This window comes from Drosophila albomicans, chromosome 3, assembly GCF_009650485.2.
Source record: "Drosophila albomicans strain 15112-1751.03 chromosome 3, ASM965048v2, whole genome shotgun sequence".
Lineage (NCBI taxonomy): Eukaryota > Metazoa > Arthropoda > Insecta > Diptera > Drosophilidae > Drosophila > Drosophila albomicans.
The window spans coordinates 7096064-7116233 of record NC_047629.2 but is presented as its reverse complement, the minus strand read 5'-3'; the positions used below and the strand labels follow the sequence as shown (position 1 = coordinate 7116233).

General features: G+C 40.1%; 2 protein-coding genes across 6 annotated transcripts; one reads left to right on the top strand and one right to left on the bottom strand.

The window, feature by feature from the left end:
* Window positions 1-2: 2 nt before the first annotated feature.
* LOC117571535 (pleckstrin homology domain-containing family M member 1) lies at window positions 3-2633 on the bottom strand. The gene is made up of 6 exons (XM_034253724.2): window positions 2396-2633; window positions 1825-2324; window positions 1080-1766; window positions 856-1019; window positions 273-795; window positions 3-205 (listed from the first exon to the last, which is right to left on the bottom strand). Exons 1-6 carry the CDS (start codon window positions 2523-2525, stop codon window positions 62-64), a joined length of 2148 nt encoding a protein of 715 aa, XP_034109615.1. The 5' UTR covers window positions 2526-2633; the 3' UTR covers window positions 3-61.
* Window positions 2634-7078: 4445 nt separating this feature from the next.
* On the top strand, window positions 7079-19563 carry LOC117567656 (mucin-5AC). 5 transcript variants are annotated; one of them, XM_034247773.2, is made up of 4 exons: window positions 7079-7777; window positions 15074-15343; window positions 17102-17812; window positions 18847-19563. In XM_034247773.2, exons 1-4 carry the CDS (start codon window positions 7651-7653, stop codon window positions 19284-19286), a joined length of 1548 nt encoding a protein of 515 aa, XP_034103664.1. In that variant the 5' UTR covers window positions 7079-7650; the 3' UTR covers window positions 19287-19563. The 5 variants fall into 5 exon arrangements, with proteins under 5 accessions (XP_034103664.1, XP_034103662.1, XP_034103660.1 ...); XM_034247771.2 differs by having other exon boundaries at window positions 15848-17812; XM_034247769.2 differs by having other exon boundaries at window positions 15074-17281; window positions 17627-17812.
* The last annotated feature ends 607 nt before the right edge of the window (window positions 19564-20170 follow it).

Genomic DNA, 20170 nt, shown 5'->3' with positions numbered 1-20170 from the left:
CGTTTTTGGGGGGAAACAATGTAAACAATCGCACTTTGATGCTTACAAACTAAATGGCCCTCTAATTATTTTGATGCTTGAGCTTTAAATCCTGCACAGCCTCCTGCAGTGGTTGATCCTCACGCTTACGACGACGCTCGCATCTGGGGCATGGCTGGTGTTCGTTAAGGCACTCGGCATGGAACACAGCTCCACAAGTGAGGCACTGAGAATATACATATACAGAAATATTCGAATTATTGTAAAGAGAAAGGAGAGTCCTGTTGGCTCACCCGAAACGTTGTTGCTATGTGAAACGGATAGAGCACTCGTGGACTCTTGCACATCTCACAGATGAAACCCTTCAGCTGACATAGACGACACTTGAGCACATGCGATTCGCCCAGCTTGAAGGCCTTCTGCAGTTGCTGACACAGCACACCGCGTTGTATCAGTGCCAGATCAGCAATGGAGTATTGGTGTATGTGCTCATAGAGATATTCGCGGCCACAGAAATGATTCTGCAGCAGTTGAATGCTAGCTGGAGCACAAGTGTACAAATAGGCACGTATGAAATTTAAGCGAATGCGTAGCGACTGCAATTCCGCCATGGCCTCGGAGGCAAAGTAAATGCTTGGATTAAGCAGCTGCATGTCCAGAAAGGGCTGTGAACGGAACTCTGCGAGAAAGGTGGCAGCATGTTTGCTGACACTGTACTTGCGGAAATCCCAGTTGTAGATGATGCGAGCAGGAATAAGTTGAATTTCCGACTCCATGCAACCGTTGCAGTAGTAGCTGCCACTAAATGCGCAAACTCTGCAAACATAATGAGAAAGTTAATCGAAGATTCTAGTTTAATTCTTGCAGGTGGCTCACTGGAAATTGTTGTCGCCAATGCCAAGTGGATGCTGACAGCCACGGCAAAGAAAACCCTGCGCATTTAGTCCAGGCTCGCGAGGCAGTTGGCATAATTGTGCCACCATTTGTTGCAGCTCGGCCATATCAAAGTTGGACGTAATCAGCTCAAAGTCCGAGTTGGTCTGTAAATATCAATTGAGTACACACATTCAATTATTACGCATTACGTTTTCATGACTTACGTCCAGCGATTGCAGATCACTCAAGTCATCAGCTTGAAGGGAATCAGCTTCGCGTTGCTGCTGCGGCTGCTGTGCCACATTCAATGTGGATGCACTGGCGCGAAACTTCTCCCAGATCTGTGACCAGCCAGCGCCATCCTCGCGATTGTTCTCATGCTTACGCAGCAGCGCATTGTAGCTGCAACGCTCTGTATTAGGGGAACGCAAACTGACGGAGCTGGTCATGCTTACAGAGCGCTGAAAGAAACGTGAAGCGGATACTTCATCGGTGGGCGAATTTGCATCCAAATCACCAGACCAAGAGGTTTGCATTAGATTAGTAAGCGAATTGCTGCCATGTGGCAACTCGGCGAATGTTTCCTCAATGTGTCGCATGGATCGCTTTCGCACACGTTGCTTGCTGCTCGAAGCTGGCTCAGCGTTGGCTTCATCGGCTGTGCTCGCTGCTTCTGCTGCCTGTGGCTGAGTCTTCTCCTCATCAATGATGTCCATTTCATCCACCTTCTGCATGAACAAGTCCAGCATCTCGTGCTGATTGAGATCTGCATTTCCAAAGTGTCCGCCACGACTGAAGGGGCTATTGGAAATCGATTCCGAGAAGAGTTCATTGGTCTGCAGGGGTTGTGGCGTGGGAATAGCCACGATTTCCGTAACCAATGAACTGGCCACATCCACTCCACTGCTGATCTGTAAGAGATGTGCACGATTAGTCAAGCGGTTCTCTGCTTTTCTTACCTCTACGCACTGGACACGATTTGAGCGCTGGCGTCCACAAATCAGACAATTGCAGAGCATAGTCGGGCCATTGATTCAATAGGCTGGAGTTGACGGGCAAATCGAAGCCAACATATGCCTCCAGACTCTCCATAATCTTGGCCGCCGTCTCTAAACCTTCGGCGTCCTTCAGCAGTGCCGTATTCTTATAGTACGGCTTCAAGGCCGAACCATTCTTGCGCATGTTATTCAAGTAGGCGGAGAATACACAATCGTTGAGCGACTGTCGCACCCAAGCACGGCATTGTCCAATCTCCGAGGTGATCTGGCTCAAGCCCTGGATCTGTTCGATCACCTGCTTGTGCATGAACACCATTGCTGGTGACCAAAAACTGGGCTCTGGGCGTCGCTCCACATCGCCTGCAATCACATTGAGGGTGGCCCACAAAAACGAGTCCTTGAGGCCGTGCAGAAAGACTGCTTCCAATGTGGTGCATAGTGCACTTGTTTGTTCACACAATCCAAGCACCTCTGCATAAGTAATAGTTAATGAGTGATTCATTCTTTGTCTATTTATTTATTTGCAACAAATTGCGACTTACCCAATCCTTTCTGCTTGACTTCGAATTCGATTTCTCGCGCATTCTCGTTGAGTGTGTTGATCAACGCCTCTTTTATGACATTCTCACGCTTCGAAGAAAAATTGTTTAAGCTGCGAAAGAGAGCGCTCATTTGTTATTGTTGTTGTCCTTTGATTTATCGCTGATTTTTGTTTGCTGCTTTTTGTCTTCTCTTGTCTGTTGATTTTTTTTGGGGCAGAGACAATCAGCTGTTGACCAGGGCTGGCGAATCAATCGAATCTGTTCATGGTTATCAAAGTGTTTTTATTGTATGTACATTATGCTAAGTAAGAAATATAATTAAGAATAAAAACAATTAATTAAAATTTTAAATACAAAAGTTTATTATAACTGGTTAAATTGTTCCGCTTAGCAGTTGAATCAGCTCAGACAATCGAACCACCCGTGAGCTATTATTTAATGTTATCGAACGCTTGGGCTCTTGTGACGTCACTGAGACCAGTTCGTGTTCGTAACGGAAATTTTGAATTGCAACGTAATTGTAGAATGTACATTGTTGGGTTGATCACGTAAGCGGAGCTTAAGTTCCGTTTTTGCGTTATTTGTATTTTGAAACCCGTTCTGGTTATTCTTGACTTTCTTCTTCTATGTGTGAATGCTCGATTATGAGAATAAAATAATGAAGAAAAAAAGACACACACGAAAAACCCACGCAAATGAATAACCACAAAGTCGGCGTGCTCGTCAACTAAGACTAAGCTTTAATGACTTTTGATGCCTTGGGGTATTTTGTTTCAGCAAAATCGACACCATTTATCGCATTTATGATATTTATATGACTCAACACACAGATCGAGGAATTTCTATCAAGCATCTGCAATAAATTTTGGCTGGTCAATGTAAAATGCGACTGTTGTAAATGGAAGACACAATTTTGCATATGAATAGAGTGCAGGCCTCAATCCCGACTTGTCCAAAAGGCTGTGCACGTACCCAGTTTAAAGTCAGTCTGTCAGTTTGTCTGTCGCTTAATATTAAGACGAAATTTGTGTTAAGGTCAGGGTGACCAACAAAAGCTTATGCTGTCATTGTTGATGTTGTTATTGCTGCTGATGTTGTTGTTGCTTTAACGCATTTTTTCAATATTTTTGCAATAAAATTGTATAGCTGTTGTTGATAAACTCTTACAGCAGAAGATGCGCTCCAACTGGTTCAGCGCCGCACTCAAGACCCAAAACTGGTCGCTCATATGACTTTTCAAGTGATTATTTTTGTAGTTGTTGTTGTTGTTGTTGTTTTGTTCATTTTTAGACTTTGTTGTATAGTATTTTTCTGAAGTTTTTGGCGTGTTTTTCGAAATGATTTTCGTGTGGGCCGGCAAAACTAATGCCGCCTGCACTCTCAACAATTGCAGCCAAGTGTTTGGAATTTCAAATCGTGAATATTCATTGCAAGATTAACCTTTCGACAGATTGTTGTTGTTGTTGTTCAATTGGTTTTTATTTTGATGAAATATTGGAAATGCCTATCTCATGAAAGGAAATGTGAGCATTTAATTAATGAATTTGTTTTGTGTGACGAGTCGAGTGAAGAAAGCAAAATAATTTGCATCAACAAAAGCGTTTAATGTTTGTGAAATTAATGATTATGACAATTAAAAGAAAAAAGGTGCGCAGGTGAAGGGTCGTCGTCCAAGCCAAAATTCAATTTGTGGATTACGCAGCGAAGGCGACAGCAACAGCAACAACAACAACAACAGCGACAGCGACATTTCCCAACTAAGAGTGTTGTTGCGGCTCCCCCTTGACGTTGCAGCCCTCCCCCGACTAAGCGGGCTCTTAACTCTATTAAAGTAAATAATATATAGCGTGAATGCTGTCACTGCATTGTTGTCTTGTGGTTGCTGCTGTTGTTGCCGCTGACTTTGCGTTTTTGCGGCGCCTCCACTTAGAGCTTGAGTTGGACGCGGCAGCGGCTTCGGCATCGGCATCTGCTTGGACCATTGTTACTTCGCCTAAGTAGGAAACAAAATAAAAACCAACAACAACAACAACAATAACAACACGGCGACGAGAAATTTATAAAAACGTTTGTTTTCGTAATACAATTTTGATTACTTCTTTGACGCCGCTGAGCCTCAGCACGTCCCATTGATGGCTTTGTAGCTGCTGTTGTTGTTGTTGTTGTTGTTGATGCCCCCGCCACAGTCAGCATTTGATTTATGGTCGGTAGGTAGGTAGGTAGGTTGGTAGCCCGTAAGCTTGTCCCGTGTCCATTTGGTAATATCGCCCCAGACGAGATAGTAATTGTAACAATAATGTACAAGCGTGATTCCTCATCATGCTGCTGCTGCTCATCATTAGAGGCATAGAGGAAAGAAACTCTCTGCACTCAATTGACTTGCGGATAAATCCCAAATGCGGAACCATGGCTGACATCATTTCTTGGCATAATTAAGCGCCACAGAGACATACATTACAAATACATCATACATATTATATATTGATTCGCTGTTCGTACTTGTGATGTAAGCACTGCTTGGAGCAGGGAAGTTGGAGGGGAGATCACGTTGCACGTTGCACGTTGGGGTTGAATGTACCCCAAAGTAACTAGAAGAGGACTTGCACAATTTCATTGAGATGCCGCCAATTTGGATGCTGATCTTATATAAGCATTTGAGGATGAATCAACCACAATCGGTTGCAATTGATGATGACTAAATGCAAATGCTAAGCAGATCTCAATTTGCTTCACAAAAGAATTTCGCCGCACAGCAAGAAACAAGCTTAATGAATTGACGAAACTCAAATAAAATAAATGAAGAACAGGATCTATACTAAAGACCGCATAAATTATGCATTGTTTGCAACGGTTCTCAACTGTCAAGACACATCTTGGCTTGAGAACTGAAAAGCTCAAGCAAAAACTCAAAACTCAACTCAAAAGCACCAAAACCGGCCGTCTGTCAAAATAAACAAACAATAAAGATACAAATGCTTCTGGCATTATCACATTCGGTTTTCATTCATCAAATTTGCATAATGTATTGATATTCCTAAATGTTGAAACGTGTGTGCGCTTGCTTTGCCAACAACAGAATGTTGAGCACATGTTAATGTTAAAGCCCCAATACGTCAATATCGTCTATATTCGGATCGTGCCTACGTCCAGATCCACACTCGACCTTGAGCGACATTGGAAATGCCGACTACCGAGATTAGCTATGCAAAACATACAAGTTCTATCGTTAAGATACTATACAATGCAATTACAATTACAGTACATCAATTAAATTCACCCGTTTGCCGCTTCCAGTTGCAGCTGCCAATAACCGTATAGACGAGGTTTTACCCGACTTCTCTGAGTACAGCACTTGTTGTATATATTTTAGAACGAAAGAGAGAGTGTCAACTGCTCAGTACTATGGCAAATATTATTCTACAATCTCTGAACAATTTCCTTTGGGCCAGATAATTTGTTTACCCATTCTGTTTGTCTCCGCATTACAGTGGCAACAGTGGGGCGAAGTACGAAAATAAAGATGGAAAAATATTCATATTTTCTCCGACCCTATAAAGTATATATATTCTTGATCAGCATCAACAGCCGAGATGATATAGCCATGTCCGTCTGTCCGTCTGTGTGTCTGTGTGTCTGTCCGTCCGTCCGTATGAAACACTGGATCTCAGAGACTATAAGAGATAGAGCTATAATTTTTTTTCGACAGCATTTGTTATGTTTGCACGCAGATCAAGTTTGTTTCAAATTTTTTCCACGCCCACTTCCGCCCCCGTAAATCAAAAAAATCGAATAACAAGCCTAATTTTAAAGCTAGAGTTACAATTTTGGTATATATATTTTTTGGTATATATAACAATTACTATAGTAGTTATGATTCCTGAAAATTTTGTTGCGATCAGATAAAAATTGTGGAAGTTATTAAACAAATACTTTTGTATGGGCAAAAACGCCCACTTACTAGGGGTCTGAGTTGCTTTGGCCGACAATCTGGTACATTGTGCCGTCTATGGTATATTTTGAATGGTGTACTATATCGATATACCAAACAAATCATTTGGTATATTTTTAGTATTTTTTTAGTATTTTCGGTATATTTTGAAAATTATACCGCAATATTTTGCCTTTATTAAAAGTGGGTAGCGGGTATCTCACAGTCGAGCACACTCGACTGTAACTTTCTTACTTGTTATCTATGATCTACATTTTTAACAAATCAATCCAGCTTACCAAATTTGTATTTTATTTGTACATAACAAAAAATAAGAGCTGCTATATTAATCGAATTATTCAATGGACAACGTTTTTGTTGTTGCTCATTAATAACTTTCTAAAAAGAAAGAATTCTGTTGCTGTTGGTGAAAACAAGTAATATAAAAATAGAAATATTATATAAGCAAACGCTAGCTACTGAAATGCTAATTGATTGAGACAATACTGAATTTCAAGGCAATCTTTTGTTTCAGTCCAAATATAAGAAGTGCTTTGAATCAAAATGCAATTATTGAACGCAACTGAAGTTCCCTATTTATTGTAGATTGCTATTTGTGAATTATCAAGTATACGCAGCGTTGCCGGTTTTGTCGGTTTGTCACACTGTGCGACGTCAGCGACGCACGACGCAGCCTCAACTGTGCACTCAATGTGTAAGCCAAGCTTCATTCGTTGTCGCTGGCGACGGCCAAGTTTATTAAAAGCGCAGAACTCGTGAGCTACGGACGTGTTTCTGCTACGCTCGAGCGCCTCGCGCATCTAATCATCATCTCGGTGTCTCCAAGTTTCGGTCACAGTCTCCGTCTCAGTCTCCGTCTACGGCTCCGGCTCATCTCCGAGTCAATCACAGTTTCGGTCTCGCTCTCGCAACGCGGCTTCTCGCGCCTTCACTCTTACTCTCACACAGTGACTGCGAATCGTGAAATCGTGTCACAATTGATTTGAAATTTGTGTGCAAGAAAAAATAAATACGAGAAAGAGAGAAAAAAAAAATTAATATTACATATTATTTGTATTTGGCAATAAGTCAGGCATTTTGGTGTGCACGCCGGCGTCATCTCTTGCTGTCTGCTCTGTGTGGATTTTGTCATCCTCGCGACAACAGCTTCGACTTGATCATTGTTATTCCGCCTACGCGCGCTAATTATTCCTCGCGGCTCTTTTTGGGCAATGCCCCATTCTAAATAAACCAACCGAGCAATAACAATAACTATAGCACAATATATAACAAACATATTTTACTTTTGAAAATTCCCAAATCTAAAATGCACGCGCGTAATTCAAACTCGAGGCTGCGCAGTCGCAGCGCTGCTGGCGTCACTGCTACCGTTACATTTGCGCTGCTGCTAACATTGGCGCTACTGCGGATCGACATCGCTGCCGGCAGGCCTGGTATACATATAAACATACATACAAACATACATACATATGTAGATACAAGCATCCAAACATAGCTCATTTCTTCGCTATTGATTACGATTACGATTCGATGCGATTCGATGCGATCGTAATCAATTTGCATAGACATAAGATATTTAATTAGTGTTTGCTTGCAATTTCCTTTTCGCCTCTTGCTTTCTTCTATTACGTTTTCAAACACGCATATGAAACCCAACTCGAAAATTCCAATAAATGCATGTTTATTTATTTCTCCAGTTTCTCAATTTGCTTATAAATGATTTTAATGTGAGCACTAAAACAAATAAAACGTATTTTTGAGATTTTCAAATTGATTTATATGTCAAGAATCATTAAATTAAAGCGTAATTTAATTTTATTCAATATTAACTATCAAAATTTTATTAAAATTTCAAATTACTTTTAATCAATTTATGTTTCTTCAGAATTCTGAAAAAAAAATTCATCGAATTTTATTACATTACTTGCAAAAATCAATCAAAACTTTTAGTATTGTGCATTTCTAATTTAAAATCATATTTGAATTCAAACTAAATTAAAATTTACTATCAAGAATTTGTTTGTTTAACAATAAACATCAAAATAATGCTCTAAGAAGCATGTTTCTTCTGAATTCTGAAAAAAATTCTAGAAATCCAATCGAATTTTATCACATTATTTGCAATATGATATCAAACAAAACTTTTAGTATTGTGAATTTCTAATTTAAAATCATACTTTAATTCAAACTATGAAGATTTTTTTTTCTTATTAATAAATATCAAAATAATGCTCCAAAAAATAGCACTAAAATTTAAAATTTAGAAGCAGATCTTTAAAAATCATTCAGAATTCTTTTCATATAAGCAGTGTACATAAAATTTTAAATTAAATATTAAATTCATAGATATTAGTGCTATTATTTTTTTTGACAGTCTGTGACTAATTTTAATGCTCTGTAAATATTTGTACATAACTGTAGATAGAACTTGTAGTTAAACTGTCCCTGGTAATGTTCATAAATTTTTTACTAATTCTCAGCACCAACACGGACTCATCCTCACACACACACATACACACACACACACACACACACACACAGACACATTTACACACTTACAGTGAAACATTATTCTTGTTGTTACATCTTAACCTCTCGAGCAATCCAGTTGCATGAACGACCTTCATTGGATTGCGTTACGATCATGACCCAAAAACAAAAAAAAAAAGAAACAAAACAAAAAAAATGGCTATCATGTTATTGTTCATTGGTAATCGAGAGAGTTTACCGTTGTCCACCTAACCAATTACCACCAATGGACCAATTGACCAATGGACAACTCATCGTCGAATGCAACATGAATGTATCTTCAGAGATCTTCATGTCGATGATCTTCGTTCGAGATCTTTTTACCCTGCGGCGGCACGGGGCCTCAAATTAGCTGGCAAATGCCCTCCAATGATATTTGTAACTATTTCACTGAATTGCGAGTTGTCTGCAGTCGCCAGTCGGCAGTCTTTGGTCGGGTTTCTGTTTTCTTTTTATTATTGGTAAACAAACAAACCAAACACTAGGCACATATCATTTTCTGCAGATCCCCCAAGGGTCGCACCGACAAAAACACAGCAAAAACAAAATAAGTTTGCCAACGGCGACAAAAACGTCTCATTTCCAAAAGGCAAATGAAATTCGAGACATCTCTCGACAAGAAGCCCAAAAAAAAAAAAGAAAAGAAAACAACAGTAGCTTATATAAGAGCCAACTAACGTGACTGGCAAGGCTTCGACTTCAACATCGACGTCGACTTCGACTTCGACTTTGGCGGCGTCTTCAGCGAACATCTTCCTCTTCAGCTACCTTCGAGCTTGGCCTCTGGTTCGGGGCACTTCTCCAACAGTAGCAATCACATTTTAGCGCTGTTTATCTACAGCCCCAAGGGAATCGACAACTCCATAAATTGTTATGACAATTTGTTAAGCTTGTCTTCTCTCTATCTCTCTTTCTGACTGTCTTTCATGCTCTCCTTTCTCTGCATTTAAGGCGTAACAGATACCCTTGATGAAAGCTGTTAAATGCATCGAATTTGTACAATTAAATCGTTGATAGAGACATCATTCAAATCTGCAATGCTTATCAAACCAATAAATAATCGTGCAATTTCCTTGAGTCTGTATTTTGTTATTCATTTATGAAAAGAGGCTTCCTCATCATCATCATTGGCTATTGATTTGCTAGCTCAACTTCCACGCTCTGTTATTATAATTTATTTTTTAAAATGTATTTTTTTTGTTTTTAAATACTTTAGCTTCGCTCGTATTCACATGAATACAAGACGAATGCACGTACGTGATAATTATGAGATTCGCACAGATTAAAATTCCTCCATTTGCTGTTGGGGTACACAATGGAAAACTAAGTCTTATTTGTGAGTTTCGTAATTGCTTAATAGCCAAGCACAATGGGCAGCCCATTACACATAGTACGAGATATTGTTAGATATTGGCGGTATGGTTAATAATAGTTGGTAATCTGCGGCGTGAGTTTCAAATGCTTGCGTCATTAATGGATTTCCATTGAGCCAACAGATAAAGATAAAGAAGTGAAAATTGCAACACATTTTGTTATGATTAGCTGGAAAATAAACCAAACGAGGCGATCTTGATGTTCGCTGAGCTGCTCAACTGGGAGTTACCCTCGAGCAATAGATGGCGCTAATGGCACTTTTAAGCTGCAATTGGGAATTTTCCAAGTCGAGGGGGATTTTTAGTTTTAGGTTCTTACGAGAATGTTGTGTAACTTTTTAACAATGTTGTATCAAATCAAATCAACTTTGTACTTTTTGAATCCCCGTTTACAGGGTATTAACTTGCAGTTTACTACACATTGAAAATAGAAGTCAATTTGTATGTTGCCTTGCCTTGACCTTTGCAAATGCAACTTCCATAATTTCACTGATTATACTAATTAGCACTGAGTGTTTGCATCAAGCCACATTTGGTGTGGGAATTTCAGAATTTATTATCATGCAGCAGCAGCATCTACAAAATGGAAACAAAGTAATAAAATATTATTAACAAGCGCGAGTTTTACAACCACGTCTTGATGGCTTTGGCTCTTCATTTTGGGCACATCATTTAGTGAGTACATCGATGCGATATATATTGTTAACTGATCTGTGTGGGTTTGTGCGAATTTCAACAGCTCAATAAGTCGATAACTCAAGGCCCAAGATGATACAACGATCCAACTCTGATCACGCCAAGAGATTAATATTAAAATCCATTACATTTTGTTTATGGTTTTGTTATTGTTGATGTTTTTCGCATTGACGAAGGTTGCCCAAATGGCAAAAGCTTGTCAAAAAAAATCAGTAATCAAACAAACTGTAAAATTGGCAAGTGTAAAATAAATAATAATAAACAAAAGATGAAACAACTTGGCAAAACAATAATCAACTCGAGTTGTCGTCCCATTGTTGTTAATTTTTGTTTTCTTCATTTTTATTTAGTGGGTGCAGATGTCGTGAAGTCGTCAATCAATTAAAAAATAAATTAAAAAGAAACAGAAAAATACTGAAAACATCAACTGACAATAAATGACAACAATCGAAAAAATTAATTGGCACTGAACTTGAAACTAGTTTCGGGGCGTGCCTTGAATTGCCACTAAAAAAAAAACCAGAGTTATATTTTAGCAGCCAGTTATAAATAGTTCAAAAGACTATCTTATTTATTAAACTTAGAAATTAGTCAGGGGAAACAGGTATTCTGTACAAAGCACAACTTAATTAGTAACAAAAGTTCTACTTCGTTTCATTTATTATCACCCAGCAACGTTAAATGTTTAAAATGGAAGAGTGTATTTTTGGAATCTTTGCAAAAGCTGTTGGAAATATTTGTTTGGCTTAGCAGAAGACGTATTGAAATTACGTAAATTCTTCGAATACACATATTAAATATGTTTAAGTGAATATTAGTTGACGTTATCTATTTCAAATTATACAATTAATCTTCATTAAACTCAAATACTCCTACAAATTGATGAAGTGAGTCACATAGTTCTCACGTAAGCAATAGGAAACTTATCTTTTTATTGCCAATATTTCAATCAGCAGTTTTTTAACCTTTGACGTGCCGAAGATGAGTTCGTCATTCTTGTTAAAAATAAGAATCTTTTGTGGTAACAGATCGATTCTCGGAAGTTTTCCGCATTGATGCGATAATTAATCATTACTTATTTATTATGTGTTTATGTCTTTTTTGTATAAGCACTTTCACAGCATGTTTACGAGACTTGTTCGACTGTCGTCCCCTTTCGATAAACATCTGAAAACAATTCATATTTATGAGATTTGCAACTCCGACGAGGGCCGTCAGATTGTTAGCTAATATTAATGAAGCATATGAAAAGTTCAGGGACTGCTGATAAAGCTCAACCCCATCAGCAGCATCAGCATCAGCCTTAGAATTTGCCATTTGTTTTTCCAGCTGAAACTGATAGGCTGTCTGTCAAGGAAAACAAAAAAAAAAGAATATACAGTCAGCATATTAATTTCATATTTATTTAGAAATAGAATCGGTCGCAATATGAATGTAAATCACATACATAAATAAGTGAGATGTATCAGATAAATTTGAAATTAAGTTGAATATACATATGCACATATGTTTAGCAACCGGAACTCAGTCAGCAAATCGAATCTTTAGTTGTTTCTCTCTTCTGTTAGTCACATTCTAAACACTTTGTTTATGGAATTCCCCCACTAGAATTGAATTAATACATAATATTACACTAACACCACAATCAGAACTAACTTAATTCACACAATGCCGACAATTGGCATGTAAATAATTCTCTCTCTCTCTCTCTCTCTCTCTCTCTCTCTCTCTCTCTCTCTCTCTCTCTTTAACTCTTTGTGGCTTTGTGACTTTGTGCATTTATCAAACACGAAGCGACGCGGCGTCTATCTATGGGAAACATCAAATATTAGGCAGAACAATGACACAGATGATTGTACAATTTGTGAATACTTATCCGGCTAGTCTCGTACTTGGCTTATTAATTGTTATAAACATTGATCGAGCACATCTCTCGCCATGACTCAAGTGTTTCCTCTTCAATGCACGACCGACCGTTGACAGGTTCAAACTGCGCACATATCTCTGAGCGTCGCATGAACTTCGTTGAGAATATACACACACACATACATATGTATAGTATGTTGTAGTTGAAGGCGTTAGGCGTGGCTGGGGCTGATGGATAAGGTTAGGCTGATCAAGTTAGACTGGTTTCTCTCTCCTCTAATAATTCAATAATTCACATTCATATTCGCATGCGTCACAGAGATTTCTGTAACAAGATGTGTCTGTCACTCAATTCGCATTAGCATACTGCAAAAACAAATGACTTAGGCGACGAACTTTAGCATACAGAACTATAAATATCGCAAACTTTTATCCAATATTCAAAATGAATGATTAAAAAATAGGACTATCTTAATTATAGAACAATGAAAATACTTCAATAAACAACTCTTAAGTGAAATAAAATAAAAAAAATGACTTTAAAGACGAACTAGGATTATTATTATTGATACTTCAAATAGCGAGTTCTTATTTGAGTATTGAATTTGAAATATAGAATGTACTGGATTGACTGGAACAATAAAAATTAGGAAGAGAGTCTATCGACAAGGCAAGTGGTTAAGGAAATGACTTAGGAGAAGAGCTACAGCTAAGAGATCTAAAAAAATCAGAATAGATAACAAATTAAAAGTAAATGAATTATGATACTATATAATTATAGAATTTCCTCTAACAATGAAAAGCCTCTAACTGAAAAGGGAAGCAAAACGAAAAATCTATAACATTACTGACTTAGGCGTCGAACTATGTTTACTTATACATTATATTGATACTATAAATAACGAGTTTTAATTTGAGTATTGAAATAAAATTATAGTATATACTTGAATGACTTGAACAATAAATCGGGAAGAGAGTAAATGAATAGCTAGAAAACATTTGAGCTGCGAAACAAATGATTTTGGCAAAAAAAAACTGTAGCTATGCATTAACAAATTTTGAATTTCAAATGGTAGACAATACTTTTTCTACAAAATCCAGATGCCAGACGAAAGACTTAGGCAACAAACTTGAAACGAAAGCGAACAGTTATAATTGAAATGACGTAGTCGAAGAATTAAAGGTTAAATACCTTGCAAAGCAAAATTCCAGCATGGCATTGCTAGAAAAGATCAAACGACGAACTGGAACAAAGCAGGAAAATATAGAAAAATATATACATTAAGAAATATCTAAATACTGATTTTTATATTTAATATTGAAAGGGAATATGGTAGTTAATGTAGATAATATAAAGATCAAATATGTCATTTAGAAAAAAGTTAGCAGGAGAACTAAGAACTTGAAATGAAAGTGGAAATAAGAAAATATTTATAAAAAATTAAACTTGGGAACCATTTATCAGGGACAACAAATTTATTAAGAACATAAATGCAACGGGAAAGGGGAAAACAAAAAAAATAGTTTTAGAAAATAAATCGCTTAATACATATTTTAGGTAAATAACTAATTAATAGAATGCAATTTGAAAGCATAGAAATGTAAGGATAGTTTGATTATAATAGTTGCTGAAATTGGCAAAGTCGCAAATATGAGTTCAAATGTAATTGCAGCCTGTGGTGCAAAACAAAAGACTTAGGCAACGAACTTGACACAACAAACGCCAGCAAATGAGCCGCAACATTGATTAGCTAATCTGCCTGGGCTGTCTCGCAGTGCAGCACAAGTTTGTGTGTCATTTTGAAGCCTCTCTGTAAATAACAACAAACGTGACATAACAACAACAACTGCAACAGCAACAACAAAACGAAGCGAACAAATATATGGGCCATTTAAGCCAATGTCAATCAATCAGCAACAATGGCAGCCAAATTGGCCAAGAGCCACCCACGGGCTGCCTCATCTGTCTCATCTTCGACTATGTTTGTCTCTTCTTCTTCTTCTTCTTGTGTGTCTTCTTCCTCTTCTTTGCCTGCTTCTTATTGAGTGTCTTCTTCTGAGTGTCTTCTAACTCTTCTTTTGGCGTTTATTATCAGTCTTCTTGTTTCTAACAGCACTTTTGAACTCTGCGGCAAATTGCAGTGCAGCACAAACATGACATCCACATAGTACATTGTTACATACCACATCAAGATTCATACCCACATTAGTCGCAACCACAACCACCAACAACCACAACAAAAATTTACCCCACCTTCTCTGCAGATGTTCGACCATCGCCATTTGCTTTAGAGTTGCAACCGCCTTTGCTTGAGCCAGCTGGCTCCGAGGGAACCGAGGGGACATTCAATGGTAAAGGCGGTGAACGGGCCATCGATAGCTATGGCAATCCCATCGATGCACTGCGTCCCATCGATACGCCCGATGGCCGCAAGGTGGTCAGTGCCCAGGGCGTTCAATTCGAGATTCCCAATTATGCGTCGGGCATCACAGAGATACGAAAGCCGGCCGATGATCTGCTGCCACCGCACATTGGTGAGTTGACAACCGCGGCCAGTGGAGCAGCAACCAGTGACAGCAACAAGAACAACGACAACAACAACAACGAGAACGATACGCAAACGCAAACACAAACCCAAGAACAAGCAAAAACAGCCGGTGGCTTGGTAGCACCAGCTGATAGCAGCACAAGTAGCTTAAGCTTCGCCAGCACCCACATCAGCCACAATCGCACCCACAACCACACACACGTAGAACCACTAACAAGCATTTCCCATCCACTCAACTCCGACCCCGACCCCGTCTCAGACTCAGTCCCAGTCTCAGTCTCAGCTTCCACCTCTAACCACGTCAAGCGACAATCGCAATCGCAACCACAATCGCAACAGCAATTTGTGATCACAGCGGCTGGTCCACAGCACGCACCACCCACATTTACCCTGCTCACAATTAATCCCGAAGCACCCGCTGCAGCAGCTAAAGTGCCTAATAAAAAGCGCATCTCAACTGCAACTCCAACTCCTTCCCCACTACTCGCAGATGCCATAGCGGTGGCTCAGCCCACTCCGGACGACAACGACACCGACAACAACAACAACAACAGTCCCTCATTAGCACCAGCATCAGCATCAGCATCAGCACCAGCACCAGCCACATCACTAACACCACCCGAACATGAATCATCGAGTGACGCCGAAGTGGAGGTGGAACAGGCGCAGCTTGTGCCGCTCGAGCAGCAGGAGGAGAGCGCTCTCTCGCCACAACTCACCAGCGGCACTCTGCCCGACTATCTGCTCGAGCTGCAGCGCGAGGATCCCAACATTGATGGCCCCGTGCCCTGGTTGCCCTCGCCCAATGGCACGCCTCTGTCGGTGATTGCCTGGGATCTGTTGCCACCACTGCGCGAGACGGTGGAGGAGCCAGTGATCATCACGGAGCAGCAGCCCACGCGACATGTCGTGGGCGTGGAGCAGCCAGGTACCCACAACATTCGCCTCAGTCTGGGCAGCGGACAGGCTTTGTCACCGGTGGCACCGACGCCGGCCCATGTGACAACCGGTCAGGTGGCTGTGGTCCCTCTGGTGCGCGACGGACCCGAGGCGCATGGCACCAATGCGCATGTGGGCAGCAGCACCACGCCCAGGAATACCCAGGGACGTTTCCCCAGTCGCAATCGCGGCACAGCGCATTACAGCACCACAACGACGCAGCGAGCACGTCCGAGCACCACGCCAAGCACCACTAGCACCACCACAACCACCACCACCACACGTCCGCCCTTAACCACCACCACCAGAGCAACCACAAGGAGCACCACCAGGGCGACAACGACTACGCCGCGTCCTAGTCCAAGCACTACACCTCTGGATCCCTCCACCTTCTACAAGCTGGACAACGAGGAGTCTTACGCCTATACATTGCCCCCTTGGCTGCAGGATGTCACCGATCCCGATCTCGATGTGGCCGTCACCTTTATTGTGCCCACGGACAACGATCAATACAATCACACGCTGCTCGACGATCTGGAGCCGCCTTTTGAGCCATTCGTTGATCTGTCCAACATTCAGTTGACACCGCCGCCCACCGTGAAGCCAAGCACAACCACCACGAGCACGAGCACAACAACCACAACAACTACAACTACAGCCAGACCAACAACATCAACTACGACGACCACACGACGTCCGTCGACCAGAGCACCCAGCACCACAACAACCACGAGCACCACCTCAACAACCACAACCAAAGCACCCATTTTTAGACCGCAATTAAATGCAAATAACATTCACACAGCTCCGGGATTAACCACCACAACGACACCCGCACCTGTGGATGTGAATCCCTTCGACTCGGCCACGTTGCCACCTTGGCTGCAGGACTTTGACTATCCCGATGTGGGTCCTGGTGTGCCCTACAATCCGGACAACTTTAAGGAGCCAGAGACGTCAGCTTTTGGCCAGCAACAACCGGGAGGTAGTAAGCCCACTGACTTTCAGCCACATGGCTTTGCCAGCAGCAGCAGTAGCAAGTCTTCATCCACAACTGCCGCATCGACAGCAGCAGCAACAGCAACAACAGCAACTAGTACTATTGCACCTGCTGTTGGCGTTGTTGCCTCCGCTTTTCCATCCAAAGTCACGCTTACGCTTCCAGGCAACGTTGATGTTGATGATGCGACTGGGGCCACTGATGAGCCACAGCTGGTGCTGATCCCACCCGCTGGCGATGAAGCATCATCAACCACAACTACAACTAACAACCAAAACAGCGACAACAGCAACCAGAATCCTACTACAAACTCTATCACGCATTTTGCAGCCCGCTTCGATGCCCCCGCTCCAGCTCCAGCCCCAGCTCCCGCCTCCAACTCTATTTCTGGCCAAGATTCCCAGTCGCAGACGCAGTTCGGCAGCAACCTCAACGCCAATGACAACCAGAAGGTCGAGTACACCAAGAGCGACGAAGGCAAGGTCATCAGCACGCCAGTGAATACAGTGCGCAAAGGTGAGTTCGCTGTCCATTATTGAGTTACTTTTTATACCCGCTATCCTTAGGGTATATAACTTTGCGCCTGCAGGAAATGTATGTTACAGGAAGAAGCCTTCTTCTTCTTCTTCGATCTCATAAAGTATATAAAGCGTCATAAGCCGAGACGATCTAACCAAGTCTGTCTGTCCGTCTGTCTGTTTCTCTGTCTGTCCGTACGAACACCTAGATCTCAGAGACTAGAAGAGATTGAGCTACAATTTTTTTATATGTTGCAAATAACTACAGTATTTATGATTCCTGAATTTGGTTGCGATCAGACAAAAATTGAAGAAGTTATTTTAGAAATTCTTTTGTATGGGAAATAAACTTTTACTTACTACGGGTTTTAGTTGATTGCGCTGTCAATCTGGTATATTTAGAATCTAGTACTATATCAATATACCAAATATATCCTTAGGTAGATTTTAGTTCTTGCGGTTTATTAATTTGGCATATTTTAAGAAGAATACCGCACCCTTTCTTAATAGTTACGATAATAGAGCAGTCAAGTATAATATTGTATATTTGATAATCAATTATTCCTTAACCCCGCAAACTATCTGCAACATTTACATCAGCAATATTATGCAATAATTCAAAATGCGCAATAAACAGCACAGTGTACATATAAATTACAAAATATGAGCAATGAAGCCCAGTGTTATTAATAATCCTTAATTTAAATTAAAATCTGAATATTATCGTTTTTATTAGTAAATTGTGATATATTAGAAAAATCGAACTCTATAAACATCTTAAAATCAACTGCAACTGCTTCAAATCCGATATAACGATTTTGTAATTCTGATATGTTAAAAACTCGAAGATTCTTTAAGAAAAATAGTGTGTACAGCGAGTGAAAAATAAAGTTGCTGATGTGACTTCTTTATTCTTGATAATGATCTTTATAATAATACTCAAATTATTTAATTACAAAGTGTATATCTGTACAAACATGAAATTTATTTTAGACTAAAAGTAAATCACAAATTTTTTATTACTTCTTGCAGATGGTCAAGGCACTTTCCCTGCTGCTCCTGCTCCAGCTCCGGCGCCCTCCAACAACGCAGGCAAATATACCGGAGGATTCGGAGCACCTGCGGGTCTGTTGCGTCCACTGAATGCTGGCAAGCCAGACATCTACGTGGCTGGCAATGAGCATGACTTCGCGGCGAAGGCGAATCGAGCTCGTCCAACTGCACCGACGCCAGCTCCAGGTCGTTATACAGGCGGCTTTGGCGCTCCCAGCGGTGTGCTGAGTCCACAAAATGCGCCCAGACCCTTCCAGCAAGCGCAGCCACAACAACCACAACAGCCACAGCAACAACAACACCATCAACAGCCACAGCAACTGGCTGGCGCTGCCTCGAGCCATCAACTGAATCGCTTTGGCGGTCCACCCGGTGTCCTGGTGCCCTTCGACAATGTCCAGCGTGCTCCACAGCAGTAGACAGTAGAGAGCAGCAGCAAGAAGAAGTTGCTGCAGCAACTACTCGTATTTTAAATTATTTATTAAGCATGCTTGTACTTATGTTAAAGTTTTCTAAGTTGGCATCGTGGTTGAAGTCGCTATTGTCGTCTCTGTACACGAATTTGAACGAAACGACTTAATATAACTTGCCTCAATATTTAAATTGGTTTCACACACACTCAAACACGATTAAGATATATACGATGCGATGTACATATCATGTCAAATGTTATACACGAAATAAACTTTTTTAAAAACAATTGAAATTTGTCTAAAGTTAATGAGCATAGATTTCTGAGTTGGAGCAGAGAAAAATGATAGTTTCAAACAAAAATCAAAAAAGATGGAATAACAAATTATATTTATTTGTTTGTTATTGTTTCTGGCTTACAATTAAATTATGTGGTACAAAGTGCAAAACCAAAGCCACTGAAATCTTTAAGCTGATAACAAAAAAAATTGATAAAGAATACTAATTAAAACTAAACGCGACATTTATCAAAATATTTCTTGTCATCGTAGATTTAAAACGCAAAAATAATAAATTCTCATTAGAATGAAATGTAGATTCTAACAATATTTGAAATAATTCATGCCTCTCTTTCTACAATAATAAAATAAAGAAATTCCTCGATATATCGCATATGTGAAGACGATTTATTTGACAATAAGTCGATTACAATCAATTTGATTTGCACTCTGTCACTTAGTTTTGTGTATCATCAAAAACGCATTAAAACATTTTGACATATTACGATTTAAATTATTCACGCATCGAAATACAATAACAGCAAACATGTGCGTAACTAAAAGTTGACATTATATTGTTTGTTAACGAAACTGTGCTTATAAATGCTTTCAAT

Excerpts from the sequence above, each read along its gene's own strand:
- LOC117571535 (XM_034253724.2), bottom strand. The coding sequence starts at position 2,525 with ATGAGCGCTCTCTTTCGCAGCTTAAACAATTTTTCTTCGAAGCGTGAG. Across the intron at positions 1,767-1,824 it reads CAGCGCTCAAATCGTGTCCA|ATCAGCAGTGGAGTGGATGT; the intron begins GTGCGTAGAGGT and ends CATCTCTTACAG. Across the intron at positions 796-855 it reads ATTGGCGACAACAATTTCCA|AGTTTGCGCATTTAGTGGCA; the intron begins GTGAGCCACCTG and ends TTATGTTTGCAG.
- LOC117567656 (XM_034247768.2), top strand. The coding sequence starts at position 7,651 with ATGCACGCGCGTAATTCAAACTCGAGGCTGCGCAGTCGCAGCGCTGCT. Across the intron at positions 7,778-15,073 it reads CATCGCTGCCGGCAGGCCTG|ATGTTCGACCATCGCCATTT; the intron begins GTATACATATAA and ends CCTTCTCTGCAG. Across the intron at positions 17,813-18,846 it reads AGTGAATACAGTGCGCAAAG|ATGGTCAAGGCACTTTCCCT; the intron begins GTGAGTTCGCTG and ends TACTTCTTGCAG.